At 48.8% G+C, this 19,255-nt stretch overlaps 1 protein-coding gene across 1 annotated transcript; it reads left to right on the top strand.

Annotated features, from left to right (window-relative positions):
- Window positions 1-111: 111 nt before the first annotated feature.
- On the top strand, window positions 112-4,994 carry LOC132533736 (coiled-coil domain-containing protein 81-like). Its single transcript, XM_060175783.1, has 6 exons — window positions 112-186; window positions 1,069-1,241; window positions 2,351-2,429; window positions 2,635-2,855; window positions 4,045-4,123; window positions 4,980-4,994. Exons 1-6 carry the CDS (start codon window positions 112-114, stop codon window positions 4,992-4,994), a joined length of 642 nt encoding a protein of 213 aa, XP_060031766.1.
- Window positions 4,995-19,255: the final 14,261 nt, after the last annotated feature.

The following is a 19,255-nucleotide window of genomic DNA, read 5'->3' as shown; positions in this document are numbered from 1 at the left end:
AAAGGTTAGTAGCCACAGAAACAGAATGACATTTTCAGTGTCTGTTGGTTTTATTTATTTATTTTCTTTTTCCTTGCAAAGTTGAGACTAAAATCAGAAAAAGAAGAATGTATGAAGAATGCTGCATATAACCTTGGTGTCGCAGATGCTATAAAATCACAGAGGAATCAGAAATGCCACTTTTCTGTAAGAATTGTTTCTGCCTCTCACTTGCATATAACCCTGTCTGGGAATGTTTTAACCCACCCTCTGGAGGGCAGATTAAAGGTATTCCAGTGGGCTTTACAAGAGTGACACTTACTTTCTGAGTGGGAGCTCATAGAATCCATAGAATCTTGGGCCCCTCCCCACACCCCCAGAACTGAGGTCTCCACAGGTGTAAGACCCTCAGGTGAGCTTTAGGTGCAGAAGTTTCGAGAAACCTCATTACAGATGGTAGTAAATATGCTTCACCACCATTTTCATGTTTTTAGTCACTTTGGCTTCTTTTTTTATCTACCTAAATCATCCTTTTTTCACACCATTATCTAGTTAACCTGAGAACTCTTGGACATGATAGATAGTCCACTGTATTGCCTTTGTTCACCATGCAGGGCTTTGGGCCTAGGGTAGAGCTTAGTAGAAGAATCTGTGATTGCACACCTTTGGCCCTGGGGTTAGATTGTTCACATACACACACACACACACACACACACACACACACACACACACACACACACACACACACATTCACATACACACACACATACATACATACATACATACACATACCATGGGGAAGAAAAAAAAGACCTGTGACCTCTGGTCAGTTCTGCTCAGAGTCACCTTGGAGCAGGTGAGTTCAACATGTAGCTGCTTCATCAGCACTTTGAAAAATGACTTTTCTTTCTTTTAGATAGATGGAGAAAGCAACCACAGCACTGGGGCTCCTTCAGTGTGGTAGTGAAGGGCTGAAACCCAGGTCTCACCAACGACAAAGCAGTCACTGTATAAGCCAGCTATTTTCCTAGCCCATCAGTTGCTTTCTTGCTCAGCTCAAAGAAATGAACTGCTCCTCTTTCATCCTAGAATCCATACATCTTTGAGAACCGACCAGAAAGTGCTGCTATTGTCACTGAAAAGAAAAATGAGTATACTAAGAACCTTCTTAAACAAATAGATGCCAATAGTAAACTGGCCAAGAAAAAAAAAGAAAGCCAGGAAGTCTTGGAGCAGCTAGAACGGCTGCAACTCAAACAAGAGTGAGTTTTGGTGGACTTACAGGGAGACTCCGGTGGGGAAGGGTTGGGCAGCACAGCTAGTGCTTCAGCACATCTCAGGCAGCCAACCAGGATCCCGATGCAGCCCGTCATCGCCACCATGCTTAGTGTCAGGACAGCCTTAGTGGCCAGGCACAGTTTTCAGTCAGCACCATGGCCTTTGGCTTTGTGGTCAGTGGTGTTAGTAGAGGAAGAAGGGGCCAGTCTGAGGCAGGGACCCTTCTCAGTGTAGGTTTATCATCAGTCTCTTGGGGGCCCTGGAGCCAGGGTCAGGAGTGTGGGGGCCCAGACTGGAAGCAGGGTTCAGGCCATCATGGAAAGCATTCAACATACTCATACCTGCCATTCTCCTGTAGCTCAGACAGGGATGAACATTTCTCTCATTTCCCACTTCTGAGGAAAGAGAGTGTTTTGTTGCACATGGCTTGAGGCTGAACATTTGAGTCAGGGAGGAGGTTAGGAGAGAAGTGAAGGAAACTGCTGTGGGAAATACTCCCCCAAATGGAGGTAATCCCTGCCTCCATAAAGCTACTCTCTCTCTCTCTCTCTCTCTCTCTCTCTCTCTCTCTCTCTCTCTTTATCCCTTGCTCCCTCCATTCCTTCCTTATTTGCCACTATGGTTATTTGGGGCCTGGTGCCCTGACACTTCACTATTTTTGACAGTCCTTTCTGCCATCCAAGTACTAACCAGGTCTGACCCTGCTTAGATTCTGAGATCAGATGACATCGGGTGTGTTCAGGGTGGTATGGCCATAGACCTGACAGTCCTTTCTTTGATAGACTGTGAGAGAGAGAGAGAACAGGAGAGACACCTGCAGCACTATTTCACTGTTTGTGAAGCATCTTCTTTCCAGGTGAGGACCTTGAGCTCTCAGGTCTTTACACATGGCAGCATGTGTGCTCTCCCAGATAAGACACCACCAGGCTCCAAGGCCCGTCTCAATCAGGTGTAATGGAGGCTTCCAGAAGGAAGTGCCAGCTGTTAATTCCTTGGAACTTATTCCCACTGTAACTTGTTGGGGTGTGTTTTGATGATGTTGGTCTCCATTAGAATAAACTGTGGTCTCACCTCCTCCTCTTCCAATTATCAGGATTGATGAACAAAAAGCTGAACTGAAGAAACATCAATTTGAGCAGAGAGAAATGTATAAGAAAGCACTGGAATACCAGGTAAGTGGACGGGTTGCTATTTTGAGAACTGTACACTGCTTCCTAGCACTCTGAACGTAGGTGTGTGGAGGGTAGAATACTGGGCCCCTACCCACCTACCAGGTTTCTTCATGTGAGTTTGGGTGCCCTGGCTCCTTCCTATAAACAGTGGGTCTGTCAGTGTACCCCAATGCTGCAGCCTTCACACTGGCTCTCTCTGTTCCAGCTGAAACACAGGCCTTCCAGACTGCCCATCTATGAGCCCATGGGCACCTTCACCAACTTTGGGCAGAATGAGAAGACCCTGGAGGCCGAGAAGCGGCAGAGAAATATTGAATACATGAAGCAGCAGGTGGAAGCAGCTGCAGGCCACAAAAGACAGCTTATCCTCAGCCACATAAAAAATCTGCAGCAAGAAAAAGAAATGCTCCAGAAAAACCAAGAAAAGTAAGGGGCCTGGCCCTTCCTTCCCCACCATAATCCTCTCCTCCTTTCTCTCCCTCTCCTCCCCCACCCCTTGACACCGACCTTAGTAGAAACATGTGTGGACATGTGGAGAGTCATGAATGACCCTAGCTCGCCCCAGCCTGCTTCTCATCTCTACTCCCCTGTCAACTTCTGAGGCTGTTGCATGTCACAAGCCACCTTATGGGATGAGTATATATCCAGGGATTAATGTTTTACATTCAACAGTAAATACAATAGTTTGTACATGCATAACATTTCTCAGTTTTCCACATAACAATACAAACTGCACTAGATGCTCTGTAATCATTTTTGGACATGGACTCTCCCCCCACTGCACCACAGAGTCTTTTACTTTGGTGCAATACAGCAACTGCAGTTCTGGTTCTACTTGTGTTTTCTCTTCTGATCTTGTTTTTCAACTTCTGCCTAGGAGTGAGATCATCCCATACTCATCCTGTTTCTGACTTATTTCATTTAACCTAATTTCTTCACACTCCATCCAAGATGGGCTGAAAATGGTGAAGTCACCATTTTTATCACTGAGTAGTATTCCGTAGTGTATATAGACCACAACTTGCTCAGCCACTCATCTGTTGGACACCTGGGTTGCTGGTAGCTATTACAAATTGTGCTACTATGAACATATGTGTATACAGATCTTTTTGGATGTGTATGTTGGGTTCCTTAGGATATATCCCAGGGAGAAGAATTGCAGGATCATAGGGTAAATCCAAGAGATGTGTTTTTAGATGAGTTAAAGGAAACAAACAGCTTTTGAGTGGGGATTCATTGACAGAAACAAGGTTTCGGCTGAAAGCAAGCGGTTCTGGACCCCTTAACTAGGGTTCACTCTATCTGCTCATGTTATTGACTCTTTTTCTTTTTTTTTTGTTGAAAAAAAATTATTTATTTTGGGTTGAGATTGGTAGAAAAGTAGAGAGAAACCTGTTGCACTTTCCTCCTGAAGTTGGGGACCTGAGGCTTGAACCTGGGTCCTTGCACACTACAATGTGTGCCTTCAGCTAGGTGCCCCACCATCTGGACTCCACCTTTACCTCTTATTCCAAAGAGTGAGAGCAAAACTAGATTTCCCACTGAATCTAAAGGAAAGAGGACTTGTGGGGCGGTGGTGGCAGTAGATGGGGTCAGACGCTTGCCTTCCCTCCAGGCATTTAGCAGAAAGATGTGCAGAAGAGGATCGAAGGAACACCATCAATCAGCGCCTGACAAAAGAATGGGATAAAGATGTTGTGCTGAAGCATCAGCGAGATGAAGATGCCAAGGCCTTTGACAAGTAATTGCCTTCTGGGGTTGCAAGTTGCCTCCTCTCCCCATTTCCTCCCCTCTGATCTGTGGGTCTATAGAGCTTCATGCAAATGAGTGGGGATTGCCAAGGGAACTCCATGGAGGACAGAAGTCTGGGTTTAGTGTGGGGACAGCTGTGCTGCCTGCTAAATGTCTACCAACTGTGTTTTCCTCTGCCTCTACTCAAGGGACCTTTGTTTTCCTTTTGTGGACGGTGGGGAACAGAGTGTGGGGCATTTCTCTTTGGAAATAACAAGTTTCAAGCAGTGAGTTATTTTCCAACCCAGGCTTATGGAGTGTTAAGAGCAGAGCTGAAGAATCATGGGTAAATGGGCAGTCAGTTAGGAATGGAGTCATGGGTAATGGGTGCTATACTAAGTGAGACACCCAGCAGGAAACAGGCCAAGACCATCCTCCCAGAGGGCGCCTGTCCCCTCTCCTCAGCCCTGTCTCTCTCTACTCACCAACCAGGAGCAGAGCCTAGGGCCATGGAGGTTGACAGCTAGTCTGGGAAAGTCTGATGATCTTTTGTCTTATTTTCATCTGTCAATGGGGAAAGTTAACATTTGCCTGACTGAGAATGTGAAAAACCTGCCGAATCAGATGGAGCCTATCCCTTCAGATATTAGCAAAGCCTCAATATGCCAAACTTTTTTTTCCTGGACCTTTGGTCAGGCTTATAGTGGAGCTGGGAATTAAACTGAAACTTAAAAGGAAGTGAAAGTCACTTGCAGACCACTATGTTATCTCCCTAGCCCCAAGTATTCTAAATGACCAATTAACGACTTGTTATCCTAGGTGACCCATGGATAACTCCTCCTCCTCCTTCCTCTCCTCCTATTCTTCTTCCTCTCTCTACTCCTTCACTCCAGCTAATGATGATACTGACGATTGAACCTGGGACCTCAGAGCCTCAGACATGCAAGTCTTTTGCACAACTGCCATGCTAGCTTTCCCACTGGGATACAATCTGTTCTAGAGAAGATGTTTTGATTTTAGTGGAAGGTGTTTCCTCCCCCTCTCCCATGTAGGGCCCATCATTTGTGGCAGTGAGTGAGAGGAGAAGGGCAGGCTGGGGGCAAGGGGAACAGGTAGTGTGGGGGGGGCCACTGTCCTTGTCTCCTTTTCCCAGCTTTGAGGAAGGCCTCTCACTATTACTTGTGCTTCCTCCCCTGCAGGGCCCCAGACAAACTATTTATTTTGGATCAGTGTAATGACTACAAACGCTGCAGACAGTGTCAGCGAGACTCGTCCAACAAGGGCAAGACCCACTTCTGGCCTTATAACAAACACGTGCCAGGGTATCGCATGCTCCTGTGATGCAGAGTCCGATCCTCGCCTCTCAGTTGTCTTGGGACTCCAGCAGGATGCCATCTGGGAGCTTGCGGAGGAGACTGTGTCTGTCCTCCCTCCCTTTGTGAATCCATGTGTGCCTGATCACCCCCAGCCTCCCCCTAGTCCACCTGCACCCCAGAGCATAATGTGACAGCTGTGGGGAGGAGTTATGTAGTGCTGTCCTCCACCCACACCACCAACATCAATCTAGCCTCAACCTCACAGCACCTGCTGCCAAGGTGGCAGGGGTGAAGGCACCCAGCCTCACCTGAGCTGTGGTGCGCTGCCCTCACACCCGCCCCCCACCCACATCCCTTTCCCTCACAGCCCTGATTTCAGGACAGCTGGTGAGAGTGCTCCCAGCCTAACTCTGGATTATGCATCTGACCTCAACCTCTAGCCTGAACCAGACCACTCTCATCCCTCCCACTAAACTTCCCTATCTCCCAGTCTAAACCCCTTGCCCAACCCTCCCCATTCCTCTATTCCAGCCCATCCCCATCCCACCCCTCCCCCCCTCAAATCCCACACCTCCCACTCTACTCCTCCCTGAACCTACCCCCTCCCCATTACCCCTCCCTCTCCACTCCAAACCTCTCCCATTCCATTCCCTCTCCCCCACTTTACCCCTCCCCCAACCCACCCCTCCCCACTTCACCCCCCATTCCCCTCACTCTCCCCCAGTCTACCACTCCCCAAACCCACTCCCTTCCCAACCACCTCTCTCCTCCCACTCCAACCTTCTCCATTCCACCTCAGTCCACCAACCTCCTTCCCCCCACTCCACCAGTTCCCTTCAGTCCAAGCCAACCCTTCTTGTCCACCAGTGCAGCCTCCTGTCCTCTAGGCTCACCCTTGACCCCATATCACTCAATTCCAGGGCAGCTGGGGAGGGGGACCCCAGCTTTACCCCCTAGCTGTGCAGTGCTGTCTTCATTCTCATGCCCTTGGCACCCAGTCCATGCTCCCCAGAGCATCTGCCGAAGAAGCTGGGGAAGAGGCACCCAGCCTCACCTTGCCTGGGGTGTATTCCTGCTTGTGCATGTACCCTCCTTGTGTGTCACCCCCGTCCTTTTCTAAAAAAGCACAACCTCCTCTTGGAATTTATGTTAAAATAATAAAGCATTTCTATGTGCCTGCTTGCTCTTAATCTTTTTTTTTCTCATCAAGACTTAACCACTATGGGCTGACTTTTTGAGAGACAGAAGCAGCACTGAATTTCCCTCAATTCTGTGGGTGCCAGGTTTAAACCAGGGTCATGCACATGACAAAGCAGCACACTGTTTTAGTGAGCTATTTTTCTAGTCCATAGTTCTTTATCTAATGTGGTGCCTTGTTCGAGGTGGAATCCAGGGGCCTCATGCCTGCTCATTGTGACTGAGCTACCTTCCTCGGACAACCTGTAAGTCTGTATTTTTTAGAGAGAAGACAAGATCAAACTACTGTCCCACCATCCATGGAGCCCAATCCAAGGCTTCAGCCCTCCAGGGAATTCTTTCAGACGGAGGGAGAGCAGGAAAGACCCCAGTAGGGCAGCTTCCTCCACTGTGGTGGGGGTTGGGCTCTAGCAGGGTTGAGTGTAGGGCCAAGCAGGGTCTGTTCAGGGAAGCTTTTCTGCCAGCCTTCCACTGGCCTTTATCCAGGGTGCTCCCATGTAATGGTAGGTCTCCAACTCAGGGCCTCCTGCATCAAGGCTTTATCACAGCTCCCTCCTGGGTCCCTGCATGTAACAACTTTCTGTAGCTAATGGCAAGGAACCCAAGGCCCTGTGCTAGTGTAATTCCATTGCTCAGAGGCCTCCTGGCTTCAAATGTTCCACTGTGTCCAGAGGGGGAGAGAGACTAAAGTTACCCTAGCATCGGTCCCCTGACCATGAAGCTCCCCACCCCTTTTACCATTCATGGTAGTTTCATGTGGTACAGGGGCTCGAACGCAGGGCCTTAGTATGAAGAGCTATTTTCTGCCTCTCTCCTCCAGAAAAGTTGCTTGTGAATCTGATCATGCCTCCCTAAGCCTGGACTTTTCTGAAGGAATGAATGTTCTGGAACAACCCCCAACCCCCATGAATCTTTAGCCCGAATCCAGGAGTCATGGGACAGAGCTATGCTTTGGGGACACTACACTGAGTGTCAGCACACTGGGAGATATGGAGAGACTAAGACCTGCATGAAAGGGGCCTGTTGTGGCTGAAAGATGGCAGTGTGGCTCTAGGCAGAGCAGGCTGCAGGAGTTTCCTGAGTGTCTGCTTCCTGTGTCATGCAGTGACATCACTGGCACACTCGATGTCAAGGATTAAACTCAGGATCTCATGCTTGTGACTCGTGTATTTTAGTTACTGCTCCACCACTCTGCCCTCTCACTGCTCAGCTGCATGTCCTGAACCACTCTCCTCCCGTCCAAGTGACTCCCCACATGGCACACTTCTGTCCACACCAGCAGCCGTGGGCACGGTCAGGGCTGAGCTCGAGGTGGGGCTTTTAGATTTCTCACAAGCTTAGGTTCAGAGCTGGCAACAGAAAGTCTGGAGAAATCCTTAAGCCAGATGTGGAGGGAGGTTCTAAAAAGATGGGCACTTAGGGCCTGTGGGACAAGATGTCCCTGGGCTTCTGCTCTTGCGCAGAGAGTTTAGGGATAGACAGTGACAAGGACAGCCATCAGAGGTCATCTGTATTGTGGGTGTCTCTCCCTTGTCCCTGCCCCAGCTCTGCAGAAATGGCATCAGACCATCTGCACACTCATGGCTTCCCTAGGCCAGGTGTAGCTGTCCAGTGAGAAGGAGTCGTAGTCAGGAGTGTAGACCAGGGAGAAAACAAACACCTCCTTGTCCAAGGGTTCCGGGCAGTAAGTGGCCAGGTTGTGCTCGTAGGCATATGTGAGGACCTGTGAGATGGTCGGGGTGGGGGATGAACGGCCGTTAGTGTGCCCCTAAGGAGGGCACCAGCTAGGGGAGCAGGGACAGTTAGGAGGACTATATACTATGAAGCTCCTCAATTCTAGGAAATGAAAAAACACAAACAATAATTGGGGCCAGGTAATCACACATCTGATTGAGCACATTTGATACAATGCCCAGTGACAAGGGCTCAGGCTCCCAGTCCCCATCTGCAGGAGGGACGCTGCACAAGTGATTGAGCAGTGCTGCAGGCATCTCTCTGTCTCTATCTCCCTCTTCCCTTTCAATTTCTGATTCTATCCAATAAATATTACAAATATTAAAAATGATTGGGGAAATAAATACTTCAGGTATTTTCATAAAAGCACTATTTGTATCAACCCAAGTTTCGAAGCAACCAGATGCCCAATGACAGATGAGTCGCTAAGAAAGTGGAGCACTGGTGGAACACTGATCAGCTGTGAAAAATGACAAGGTCATCTCCTTTTCCTCATTGTGGATGGAACTTGAAAGAATCATGTGAAATAAGATCAGTCCCAAAGAGAAGGATGAATACTGGATGATCTCACTCACAGGCAGATCTTAACAGTCAAGGACAGCAAGGGAAAACAAGTAAAATTGAACTGAGTTTCATGTATTGCACAAAAACAGCAAAGGACTCTGGGGAAGGGTGTGGCAAAAGGGCCGTGGGGGAGCTTGAAGGGAGGGTTTCTATTGCATGATGGAACAGAAGGACCTAAGTTAAGATTGAGAGTGTTCTGCAGGTGAGAGATTGCACCCATGTGTCAACAACTGTCCTGTAAACCACTATCCAGCCAACATAACAGTAAAAAATTGGTTTAATCGACAAAAAAGATGTAAGGTATATATGTATATGTATATTAATATAAATAACAATATAATAATGTCCTCAGCATTCCTGGAATCATCAAAGATAACTTCACTGCTCCACATTTGTTTTTTCCACCAGGGGCATTTCTGGGGTTCAGTGCCTGCATGGATCCACTCTTCCCTGTGGTTATTATTTTTTAATGAGACAGAGATAGTGATAGATAGAAGTGAGAGACAGAATTAGAGGGAGAGACAGAATTGGAGCCACCTGCAGCACTGCTCCACTGCTTATGAAGATCCCCTTGCAGATGGGGATCATGCCTTGAACCTAGGTAACCTGTGCTCTCTACGAGGTGAGCTACCACCTGGCCACTCTGATTTACGTTTATGGCCTGGGCTCTCAGGTTCCATTTCTGGTTCCATACAGTCTTCTGTGTCTACACATGTACATTCACACATATGTGCATGCATAAGATGCACATGTACACACATGTGCAGCTATGTCTTTCCATACCTGTGTGTGCACAAACATATGTGGGAGCACTGGGTGAGAGCATAGCTGACAGGAAGCAAGGAGGGGACAGCCCAGGTAGCACAGTTCCAGCTTCCTCTGCACCATTCTCCCCTCCTCTCCGCAAGCCACAGAGAAGGCCACTTGCCTCCTTGCCAGTGTCACAGGGCAGATGTCCTCATCTTGATGGCGATTCTCAGAGACACATCTCTGATGGAGCTGAGGGGCTGGTACTGTCTCCCCTGTGACAGGTGCTGCTCTGACACCTCCTGGACATTTTGCTGGGGGGGTGGGGTGGGGTGCTCTTGGGGAGGGGAGTAGGGAATGGGAAGAGAGAAAGAAGTTGAGTTTGGCCATTTCCAGAACAAAGCCAAAGTCTGAGCCTTGGCTTGGTGGGGGGTGGGGGGAGGTTGGCACTGACTAAACTCTCAGAAACACTCAGCTTCACTCACTACAACAGGGAGACACCAGCAGTTGAGTACAGGTCCCCCAAGCCCGAGGGTATGCCTTGCATGTGCCAGAGCTCAGCAGTCTCTCTCTCCCTCTCTCTCTCTCCCCTCATCAAAATAAATATTTAGTCAAATATAGCTGTTCTTATGAATGCCCAGAGTTGTCCAGAAAGAATCCATGAAGCACATCAGAGTCTTCTAAGAGTGGAAGCAGCCTAAACGTCCATCAAGTAATGATAAGCTGAGTAAGTACCAGGATATATATTCCATGGAATACTACTCTGCATCCAAAAAAACTTGACATTGTGATCTTTGGGGCAACATGGATGGAACTGGAAGTGATTATGCAGGCTCTAGGTCCCAGAGCCTGCCTATTTCAGCCTGACCACCTACCTGCCCTCCAGTTGCCCACCTGCCTGACCATTCACCTGTCCACTTGGATACCCACCCACTTGCCTGCCAGCCCCACAGCTCTTGGGTCATGTCCATGCCCCCTCCAGGCTCCCAGGCCCCAGGTCATCTTCCCCTGGAGGGCTCATCTGCCCGCCTGGTAAGGGCCTTCTGACCTGGATGTTGCAGTAGCACTGCTCAGCTGTGCACTCGGCCCTGCTGGTGGGGTTGCTCAGTGCGAAAATGATGGAGCGCTCATGGAAGGAGGCCATGTCCCTGAGGGAAAGCATCTGATAGATATCTTTTATCTTACTTATTTCACTAAGCATAATCAGGTGATTGACACAAACTCTCCCTTCTCAGTCCAATCCTACAATACTACGATATTTTATTTTATTTTATTCTATTTTTTGCCATCAGGGTTCTTGTTGGGACTCTGTGTCTGCACACCTCCACCAGTGGCCCCTTTCCCCTATTTCCTCCAAAGAGAAACACAGAGATAAGGGGGACATTGCAGAATAACTCCAACTTTGGGAATCTCCCCTCCTGCTGCTGCTCCTTTTGGTGACATGGGACTTGAACTCAGGCCTTTAAGTCTGGTCACGTGTGCACTCTGCCAGGAGGGCCGCTGCTGTCCCCATAGTCCCAAGACTTTTACCCAGTAGCTGCTCAACAAAAAACGTGGCCTGAGCAAAGAGCTTTGCCAGCATGGAGTCTCAATACCTCCGAGCCTGGCTGACCCTCCTACCTATGATGGTTGTGGGCTTCACTTGCTGCACCACCTCCTCCAAGGAGCCCATCTCAGCATGGTCCTGGGCAAAAAGTCTCTTTTTCAGGGCTCAGATGGCTCCTCCCCTGCAAAGACAGAAAGAAAGGGTGTAGCTGTGAGGAACCTGGGGAGAGTTGCTGCATTTGAGCCACAGAGAGCACTCTGTACTTCTTTCTGAGAGAGAGAAATAGAGAGAGAGAGAGAGATAGAGAGGGACACACACACACACACACAAACACACACACTCACACACACACACACACAGACACGGAAGGGTAGCCATCACAGCATCAGAGCTTCTCCTAGTAATGACACCCTCCCATGTGGTGCTAGGGTTTGAATGTGATTCAAGTGCATGGCAAGGCATACACCCTGCCCACTGAAATATATGGCTCTCAGATGCAGGTGTCCATGGTACTTATACTTTAGTATTATTATTATTGCCAGTAGTGTTATTGCCCAGGCTCAGTGCTTACATAACTCCACTACTCTTGGTGGTCACTATTTCCTTGTTCCTTTCTTACCTTCCTCCCCCCTCCTCCTTTTCTTTTCTTTTTTCTCCCTTTCTTTCATGGAGACAGAGAGTGACAGAAAGGGAGTAAGGAGAGAAATCTTCAGCCTGTTCTATAATTTGGGAAACTTTTCCGTTGAAGGTCAGGACCACGCACTTGAAACCTTGAACTCAGGTTCTCACAAATGGGAACCTTTGTGCTCTACCAGGTGTGCCACCTCCTAGCCCCAGTTTTTACATTTTCATCTCTGACCTTTAAACAGTCTCGTGGGTCCCTCTCCCCAGTTTTCTAAGCTAGTGGAATCTGGGACTTGAGTTCAGGCTCTAAGTGACATCTGAGTGGGGTCACTCTGTGCTGCAGGGTAATTATCTTTCTCCTTTTTCCCCTTTCTATTTCTCTCTATCTCTTCCTCTCTACATAAAAAAGGCAGCCAGGACTAATGAAGCAGTGTAGGCACCGAGCCCCAGTGGTAACCCTGGTGGCAAAATCAATCAATCCATCAATCCAAATAAAGAGCAGGCCCTGCCCTCATCCTCCTCCTCTCTCTCCTGCCTGCCAGACTTGCCTCCTCACAGGTGAGCACCCCATCTCCAGCTACTGTATGATACCCCATGTCTTGCCCCCAGGCCAACCCACCTTGACAATGAGTCCCCTGGAGTCCACCATCCAGATCTTCTTGGTGGCCTCAGCCGCAGGGATGCCTTCCTGCTCCAGGGCCATGACCGGGAGGTGAGTGATGCCCAGGGAAGTCTGGGGGTGTCATACAGGACAGGCTCAGACCCAGGGAGGCAGCAGCCAGCCCTCCTCCCTCCATACCTGGGAGACGCAAGGATCCTCTAATGAGAGAGGGTGCTAAAAGCCCATAGGTCTGGATGTTCCTCCAATGCAGTGCACATGGCAAAGGAGCACAGTGTCCAGATGAGGCATCGTGCCAGGCTGCATCTAGGCTTCTCCATTTCCTGGCAGCACCTACAACCCCGACTCCTCCCCACTTCCTTGGAAGACGAACACATGGCTAGAGAGCCGGCTTCTGGTGACCCACAGAGCCACAAGGATCCCAGCCACTGCCATGGAGGCTGTGCCTGTGACAGAGCAGAGTGGGCTCAGCTACTTGGTGGGGGTGGGGGGGTGCCCAGTGTGTCCAGCTGGCTCCTAGAGAGACCGAGGAAGACCTAATTAACAGTCTGTTATGTAAAGACAGAAGCTGCTGTGTAGCCCTCCCACTCAGAAGCAAACATAGTAATGGACCAGATCAAATAATGATAATCTTGTGGATGTTAAAACCAGTGAATGGGAACCAGAAGGGAAGAGGGGCTCTTTAGGGAGAGGTAGGAAATCAGGGTCAGGGGATGCTGATTTTCTTTTTCCCAATAAACCCCGCCTCTCAAACACACACACCAGACCTTTATACTGATTGGCTGTGTGGGGACTCAAGCACAGTCTTTGGCCTACATTTTTATCCCAGTGGATCACCAGGGCCTTACACTACTGCAGACAGGGGAGAAAAGATTTGAACATGAATTTACAGCTTGGTTTGCAGAGCATTTAGATTGTCTGGGGACCTAGTAGGAGTAGGTCTCTTGGGCTCATGAAATCATACTCAACTCAAAGAAACTTCCAAAGCCAAGTCAGGGAGTCACAAATCTGAACTCACAGATCTTATGACACAAAAGATAGATATCTTTCCCCGAATGACAATAGGCCCTAGAAATCCAGCAAAGAAGTCTCTGGTCCCCTTTTTTGGATAGGTATTTCCCCAGAGCCCTCTTTAATGTTGATCTCTTGGAGTCTAAAGATGTGTTTCTGCCAACTTGATGATTTTTTGAGCGCCTGTAAATCTTCCCTAGAAGAATTCCAGGGTTTCCTCAGCCTGGGAACCTATTTCAGCGCAGCCTTCTGCCTCTTGGAGGAGGGATTGTGCTCTGACCAGCAGATGGCTCAAAGACCATCAGCAGAACAGCCCCAAGGCAGGGCCTTGGTGCTGGGAGTGAAACGTTCTCTCTGGTGGCTGGAATCTGAATAACCCTGACAGTATCCACTGCCAAATGCTCTCTGCTCTACTGACACGCAATTTGCTTCCCAAGGTCACCAAATATAATTTTCCTAGACTTCTGAGCAGCACCTTGACCTATGACCATTGGTACTCTCTATATCCCAGCAGTATATGTGGCTTCCTGAGCCCCCCCAACCCCTTGGCTGCCTAGCTGGCTTTGGGTGTTCTCCCTGGGGTGCCTTTGGAGGAAAAAGTTACTCCCCCCACAACACACAGTTCAGCCCAGAACCTCAAAGGCTGAACAACAAGTCTTGAGCTCTACAACAGAAGGTTTGTTTTTTTCTCCAAAATTGACTTTCATGGGGGTTGGGGGTGGCTCTTGGGTGACATATTAAGGACTTAGAAAGGGGGGATCAGAAGTTGGCTCACCCTGTAGAGTGTACACATTACCATATATAAGGTCCTGGGTTCAAGTCCCACAGCCACCCTAAGGGAGCTTCTGCAGAGGGGTGGGGGCTTCTCAAGTGGTGGAACAGTACTGTGGTATCTCTCCTTCCCTCGATGTCTTTCATTCTCCATCTCAAGGAAAAAATGGTCACTGGGAGTAGTGGAGTCAAGCAGACACTGAGCCCCAGTGACAACCCTGGTGACAAAGAGAGAGAGAGAGAGAGAGAGAGAGAGAGACCATAGAACCTCCAGTGTGTGGGGGCTGGGCTCAAACCTGGGTTGTGCACAGGAGAAAGGAGTGCACTATCTGAATGAACTGTTGTGCCTGTCTCCTTCAAAGCCTCCCACCTTAACCATGTTTCTTTCAAATATGTATATGTATTTCATATATATGTAGTTTATCTTTCTTGCTAACATTTATTTATTTATTTACATTATTTATTTTATCTGATAGAGCAGAGAGAAACTGAGAGGAGGGAGGTAGAGAGAACCTCCAGCACTGCTTCACCACCTACGAAGCTTTCCCCTTGCAGGTAGCGACAGATTGAGGACTTGAACTTGGGTCCTTGCGCATAATAATAAAGCCCTTAACCAGGTGCACCACCACCCAGGTCCCAATACTTCATATATCTGTATGTGTGTATTTCAAATATGTATATTCAAGAGGGATTTCATTATTTATCCATTTATTTTTTAAACAAAGCACTGCTCAGTTCAAACTTATGGTTCTGCTGGGATTGTACCTGTACTTCAGAGGCTCAGGAGTGAAAGCCTTTTTGCAAAACCACTGCAATGTCCTTTCAGGATGCTAATCCCCAGATTCTTGGTCACCTGACAAACCCTTCAGATCAACTAGGGAATGAGGGCTGAATAGGGAGCCAATGTGGCCTCCAGTTGAACCATTTATTGTAGAAGGTGGGCTTGTTGGAAGCTAGCCATAGTGACTGGCCAGCTGTCCCTGTGGGCCCATTGTCAGCCCCGTGTCACAGTGAGGCTGAGTTGGGTCACTTAATGGAAGCCACAAGTGGCCACTGGGAGGCATAAAGGTGATGGGACCTGATGTGCCCTCCCCCATCTACCCCTATAGATACAGGGACCAGGGCAAAACCAGGGAAGACCAGGTGGGCTTCCCTCTCCCCAGCCTAGTGTGGAGTTGCTGGACTCCAGCAAGGACTCTCCCATCACCACCCCCTTTTTGGTGTCTTCTGGGACATTCCTGGTCCCAGACAGACCAGCCGTAGTCCCCAGAGTCAGAGCCACGTATTTCTTCCCAAATTCTGCAGTGAGTCTACCCAAGGATGAAGGACACAGGCCCCCACCCCTACTTCCCAACCTCAACCCCCGGACTGCTTTACTTGGCCTGTTCTGACTCAGCATGCTGGCAGCTCTGCCGGGACCAGAGAGAAAGGCAGGGACATCAGGTGCAGCATGCCCAGACACTGGACTGGCAGTGAGCATGGATGCTCCCCAGAGAGTCCTGTCCCTGTGGAGTATCCTCTATCTGCAGTCACAGGCCCTGGGGACATCTTTCTAGTCCCCACTGTTGAGGGCCCCTCTCTGGGTCCACCTTGGCACTTCCAATCCAGGTCGTGCTTGTCAGTGTCTACTAGAAGCCCCTCCCAACCCCTGGGGTCTTCAAGGCCACCAGAAAGAGGACACACTACTCACAGTTCGTCATTCCCTGTAAATGCAGACATGACAGACATATGGTTGAGAGAGAGAGAGAGAGGAGGGACATCTGCCATACTGCTTCAGTACTCATGAAGCTTCCTGCTGCAGGTGAGGACTGGGGGCTTGAACTTGGGTCCTTGAGCATGATAACCTGTATGATCTACTAGCCATGCCACCATAGGACCCCTATATATTAAGTGCTTTAAACATTTACTGTATCTGCCCCAGGTCTTTGTTAGCTTCTTCTGTGGAAAGAGGCTGAAACTGTAGCTCACTACCAGCTTGTACTAGCTGGTTGCATTATTTATAATGCCCTTTACATGTTTCACTCCTTTTTTTTTGTCACCAGTGTTCTTCATAGGGCTCAATGCCTAAATTATATATATATATATATATATATATATATATATATATATATATATATATATGGTATGATAGACGTCAAGAGACAGAGAGAGATTAAGAGTGAGAGAGGTAGAAAGAGGAGAGACACCATGGCACTGCTCCATTGCATGAAGCTTCCCTCTTGTAGGGGCTCCCATATGGTGTCTAGAGGCTCGACCCTGCGTCCTTGTACAGCCACAGATATATGCAGTCATGTAATACTCATCTCCCTGGATGCAGCTATGGTCTCCAAGGAGCAGTGGTTTAGCAAAGCCCCAGCACTCTCTCCCAGGTCACAGGGAAGCCTGAGTCATGAGGCAGTGGAGCCACAGTGGCACGCTGGCAGCAGGTGGTCCTGTGTGAGGGAACCAGTCCCAGATACTCAGTCCCAAGGCAGAACCTACCTTGGATGTCATCACTGAACATGCAGTACTTGTCTCAGTCTTGTTTAGCAGACGGAAAGCATTGGCACTGGCCAAGTCCTCAAACTGGATGAGGCAGTGGATTCCGTATCTGAGTGGAGAAGTCAGTGAGAGTATATGCTACTATGCAAGAGGTCCTGGGTTTGAACCTCAGCCACAACATGGGGGCAAATGTGGTTGGGGGAGGGACTTCATAAGTAGTGGACCAGCACTGTGGTTTCTCTTCTCTCTGTGTCTCTACTCTCTATCTCTCTGTCACTCACCCTTTATCTAGAGGAAAGAAAATAAAAAGCTTCTGTGAGCTGTGGAGCTGTGCAGCCACTGAACCCCAGCAATGAGTTGAAAGGGTGAGATACTGAAAGGGATAGAGAGCTAGTGAAGGGGAGACACCTCCACAGCACTGCACCTCTGCACAGGAAGTGTCTCCCCTGCAGGTGCTCACACACAGAGGCCTGGGATTCAAACCAGGGTCCTCTGGCCACGTAACATGTGCACTCTACCAGACAAGCCCCCTAGTGCCTTGTTGCTCCCTATTTTTTGTTTGGGGTGGGGGCATGAAACAGAAAGAAACAGCACCAGGCATAAAGTGCCCCTGGTGTTGTGATGCTCTCACGTCGTGCTGGGGCTTGAACTCAGCACTTGCAGCTACTCCCAGCTTCTTGAAGAGTCCCTGAAGAGCCACTGAGACACGCAGTTCATTCAGTTCCTCATCCTGTGTCAGGGTGCTCTGCCCCAAGAGAAGCCAGAGCACTGTGGGAGGTGCTGGCTTATTTAGGCCAGAGGACAACCTCTGTGGGCATTTCTGGATGACATCCCTCTGGCTCTTCTCCAAACATCTACCACATTCCTGCCCCTTTGAGCCTCAGTCTCATTTGTCCTCCTCAGCATACTCGTCCCTTCAGATACATTTTCAGCTCCTTTTTCTGGATCTTTCTTTTTGGCTCCAAGTGTGTGTGTGTGTGTGTGTGTGTGTGTGTGTGTGTGTGTAGCTGGTTGATAAGATTTGGGGCAAGACAGAGCAAGAAACTCACTGGCCTTTGCTGGGCTTCCCCTGGGCAGTTCTCCACAGAGTGAGGGCACCCTCATTCCAGGGAGGATATGTCCCCTCATTAATCTCACAGTCAGTATCCACAGGGCCTGCTCACTCACTCAACCTGGCCCCAGGCAGGGGTGAGGCATCCTGAATGCTAGAACCTTTTGTGGGAAGGACACATTTCCCCTCCACTCATAACATCCTGAAGCCTGCCTCCAGTCAGAACAGCTCGGGCCTGGAGGTTTCCTTCTTTGGACTTTAGATGCTGGGTTCCCTCCCCTATGTGCCTCAGGAACCACCCAAGCCCACACCCCACACACACTCACCACTGATGGCCCTTATTGTCTCTGAATTCAGAGGTGAGGTCAGCTCAGTTAATTGTTTCTTTGTTTAAATTTTGACACAGGGTTGGTCCTGGAGCTTGGTGCCTGCACAACAAAACCGCTGGTTCTGGCAGTCACTTGTTTTTCTTCCTTTTTGTAAGTTATAACTTCATTTTTTTATTTATTGCTGGATAGAGACAGAAATTGAGAGAGGAGAGGGAGATAGAGAAGGAAAGAGACAGAGACACACATGCATCTTTATTTCAGTACTTGTGACGTTTTACCGTGCAGGTGGGGACCAGGGGTTTGAACCAAGATCCTTGCACACTGCAGTGTGTGCTAAACCAGGTGCACCACTGCCTGCCTCTCTCCCCAACTATTTTTCTTTTAGTTACAGGTTCAGAGGTAGAGAGAGACAGACAGAAGAAAGACACTGGAGCATAGCTCCTAACTTTTCCCTCCCATCCACACCTGCAGGACCATCTTTTCCTTTTATTTCTTCCTTCCTTCATTTATTTCTTTCTCTCTCTCTCTCTCTCTCTCTCTCTCTCTCTCTCTCTCTCTCTCTTTGTCTTTCTTCCTTCCTTCCTTTCTCTCTTTCTCTCTTTCTCCCTCCCATCCAACATTGCTTAGCTCTGGTTTATTGTGTGATTGGGGGTTGAACCTGTGACCTCAGAGCCTCAGGCAGGAAAGTAGAATCCCTGTGCTATCCCCCCAGCCTTATGTTTCTAAGAATTTATCCTAAGAAGATAATCAGGATGGAACACAAACACTGATCCGTAGATACTCAGTGCTAGAACTGGGTTTCTATTTGCCAGGAGATGAGAAACCAGTTGTGGGAGGGAATTTCTTTATGGAACTCTGGATACACCCAGCATCTGATCAAATGACACCTTTCAGCAGGGAGGCAAAGGAGACAGCTTAATGGTAATACTAAAAAAACCCCATGCTTGAGGCTCCAAGGTCACAGGTTCAATCCTTAGCACCAACAATAAGCCAGAGCTGATTGGTGCCCTGGCAAAACAAACAAACAGACAGACAGACACAAGCAAACAAACAAAGCAATGACACAGTAGGACAAAAGGTAACTTGGGAGGGAACTCAGAATACA

Source organism: Erinaceus europaeus, chromosome 17 (assembly GCF_950295315.1).
Source record: "Erinaceus europaeus chromosome 17, mEriEur2.1, whole genome shotgun sequence".
NCBI lineage: Eukaryota > Metazoa > Chordata > Mammalia > Eulipotyphla > Erinaceidae > Erinaceus > Erinaceus europaeus.
Note: the sequence above shows the minus strand (reverse complement) of the source record. Positions and strands in the feature narration are given on the sequence as shown.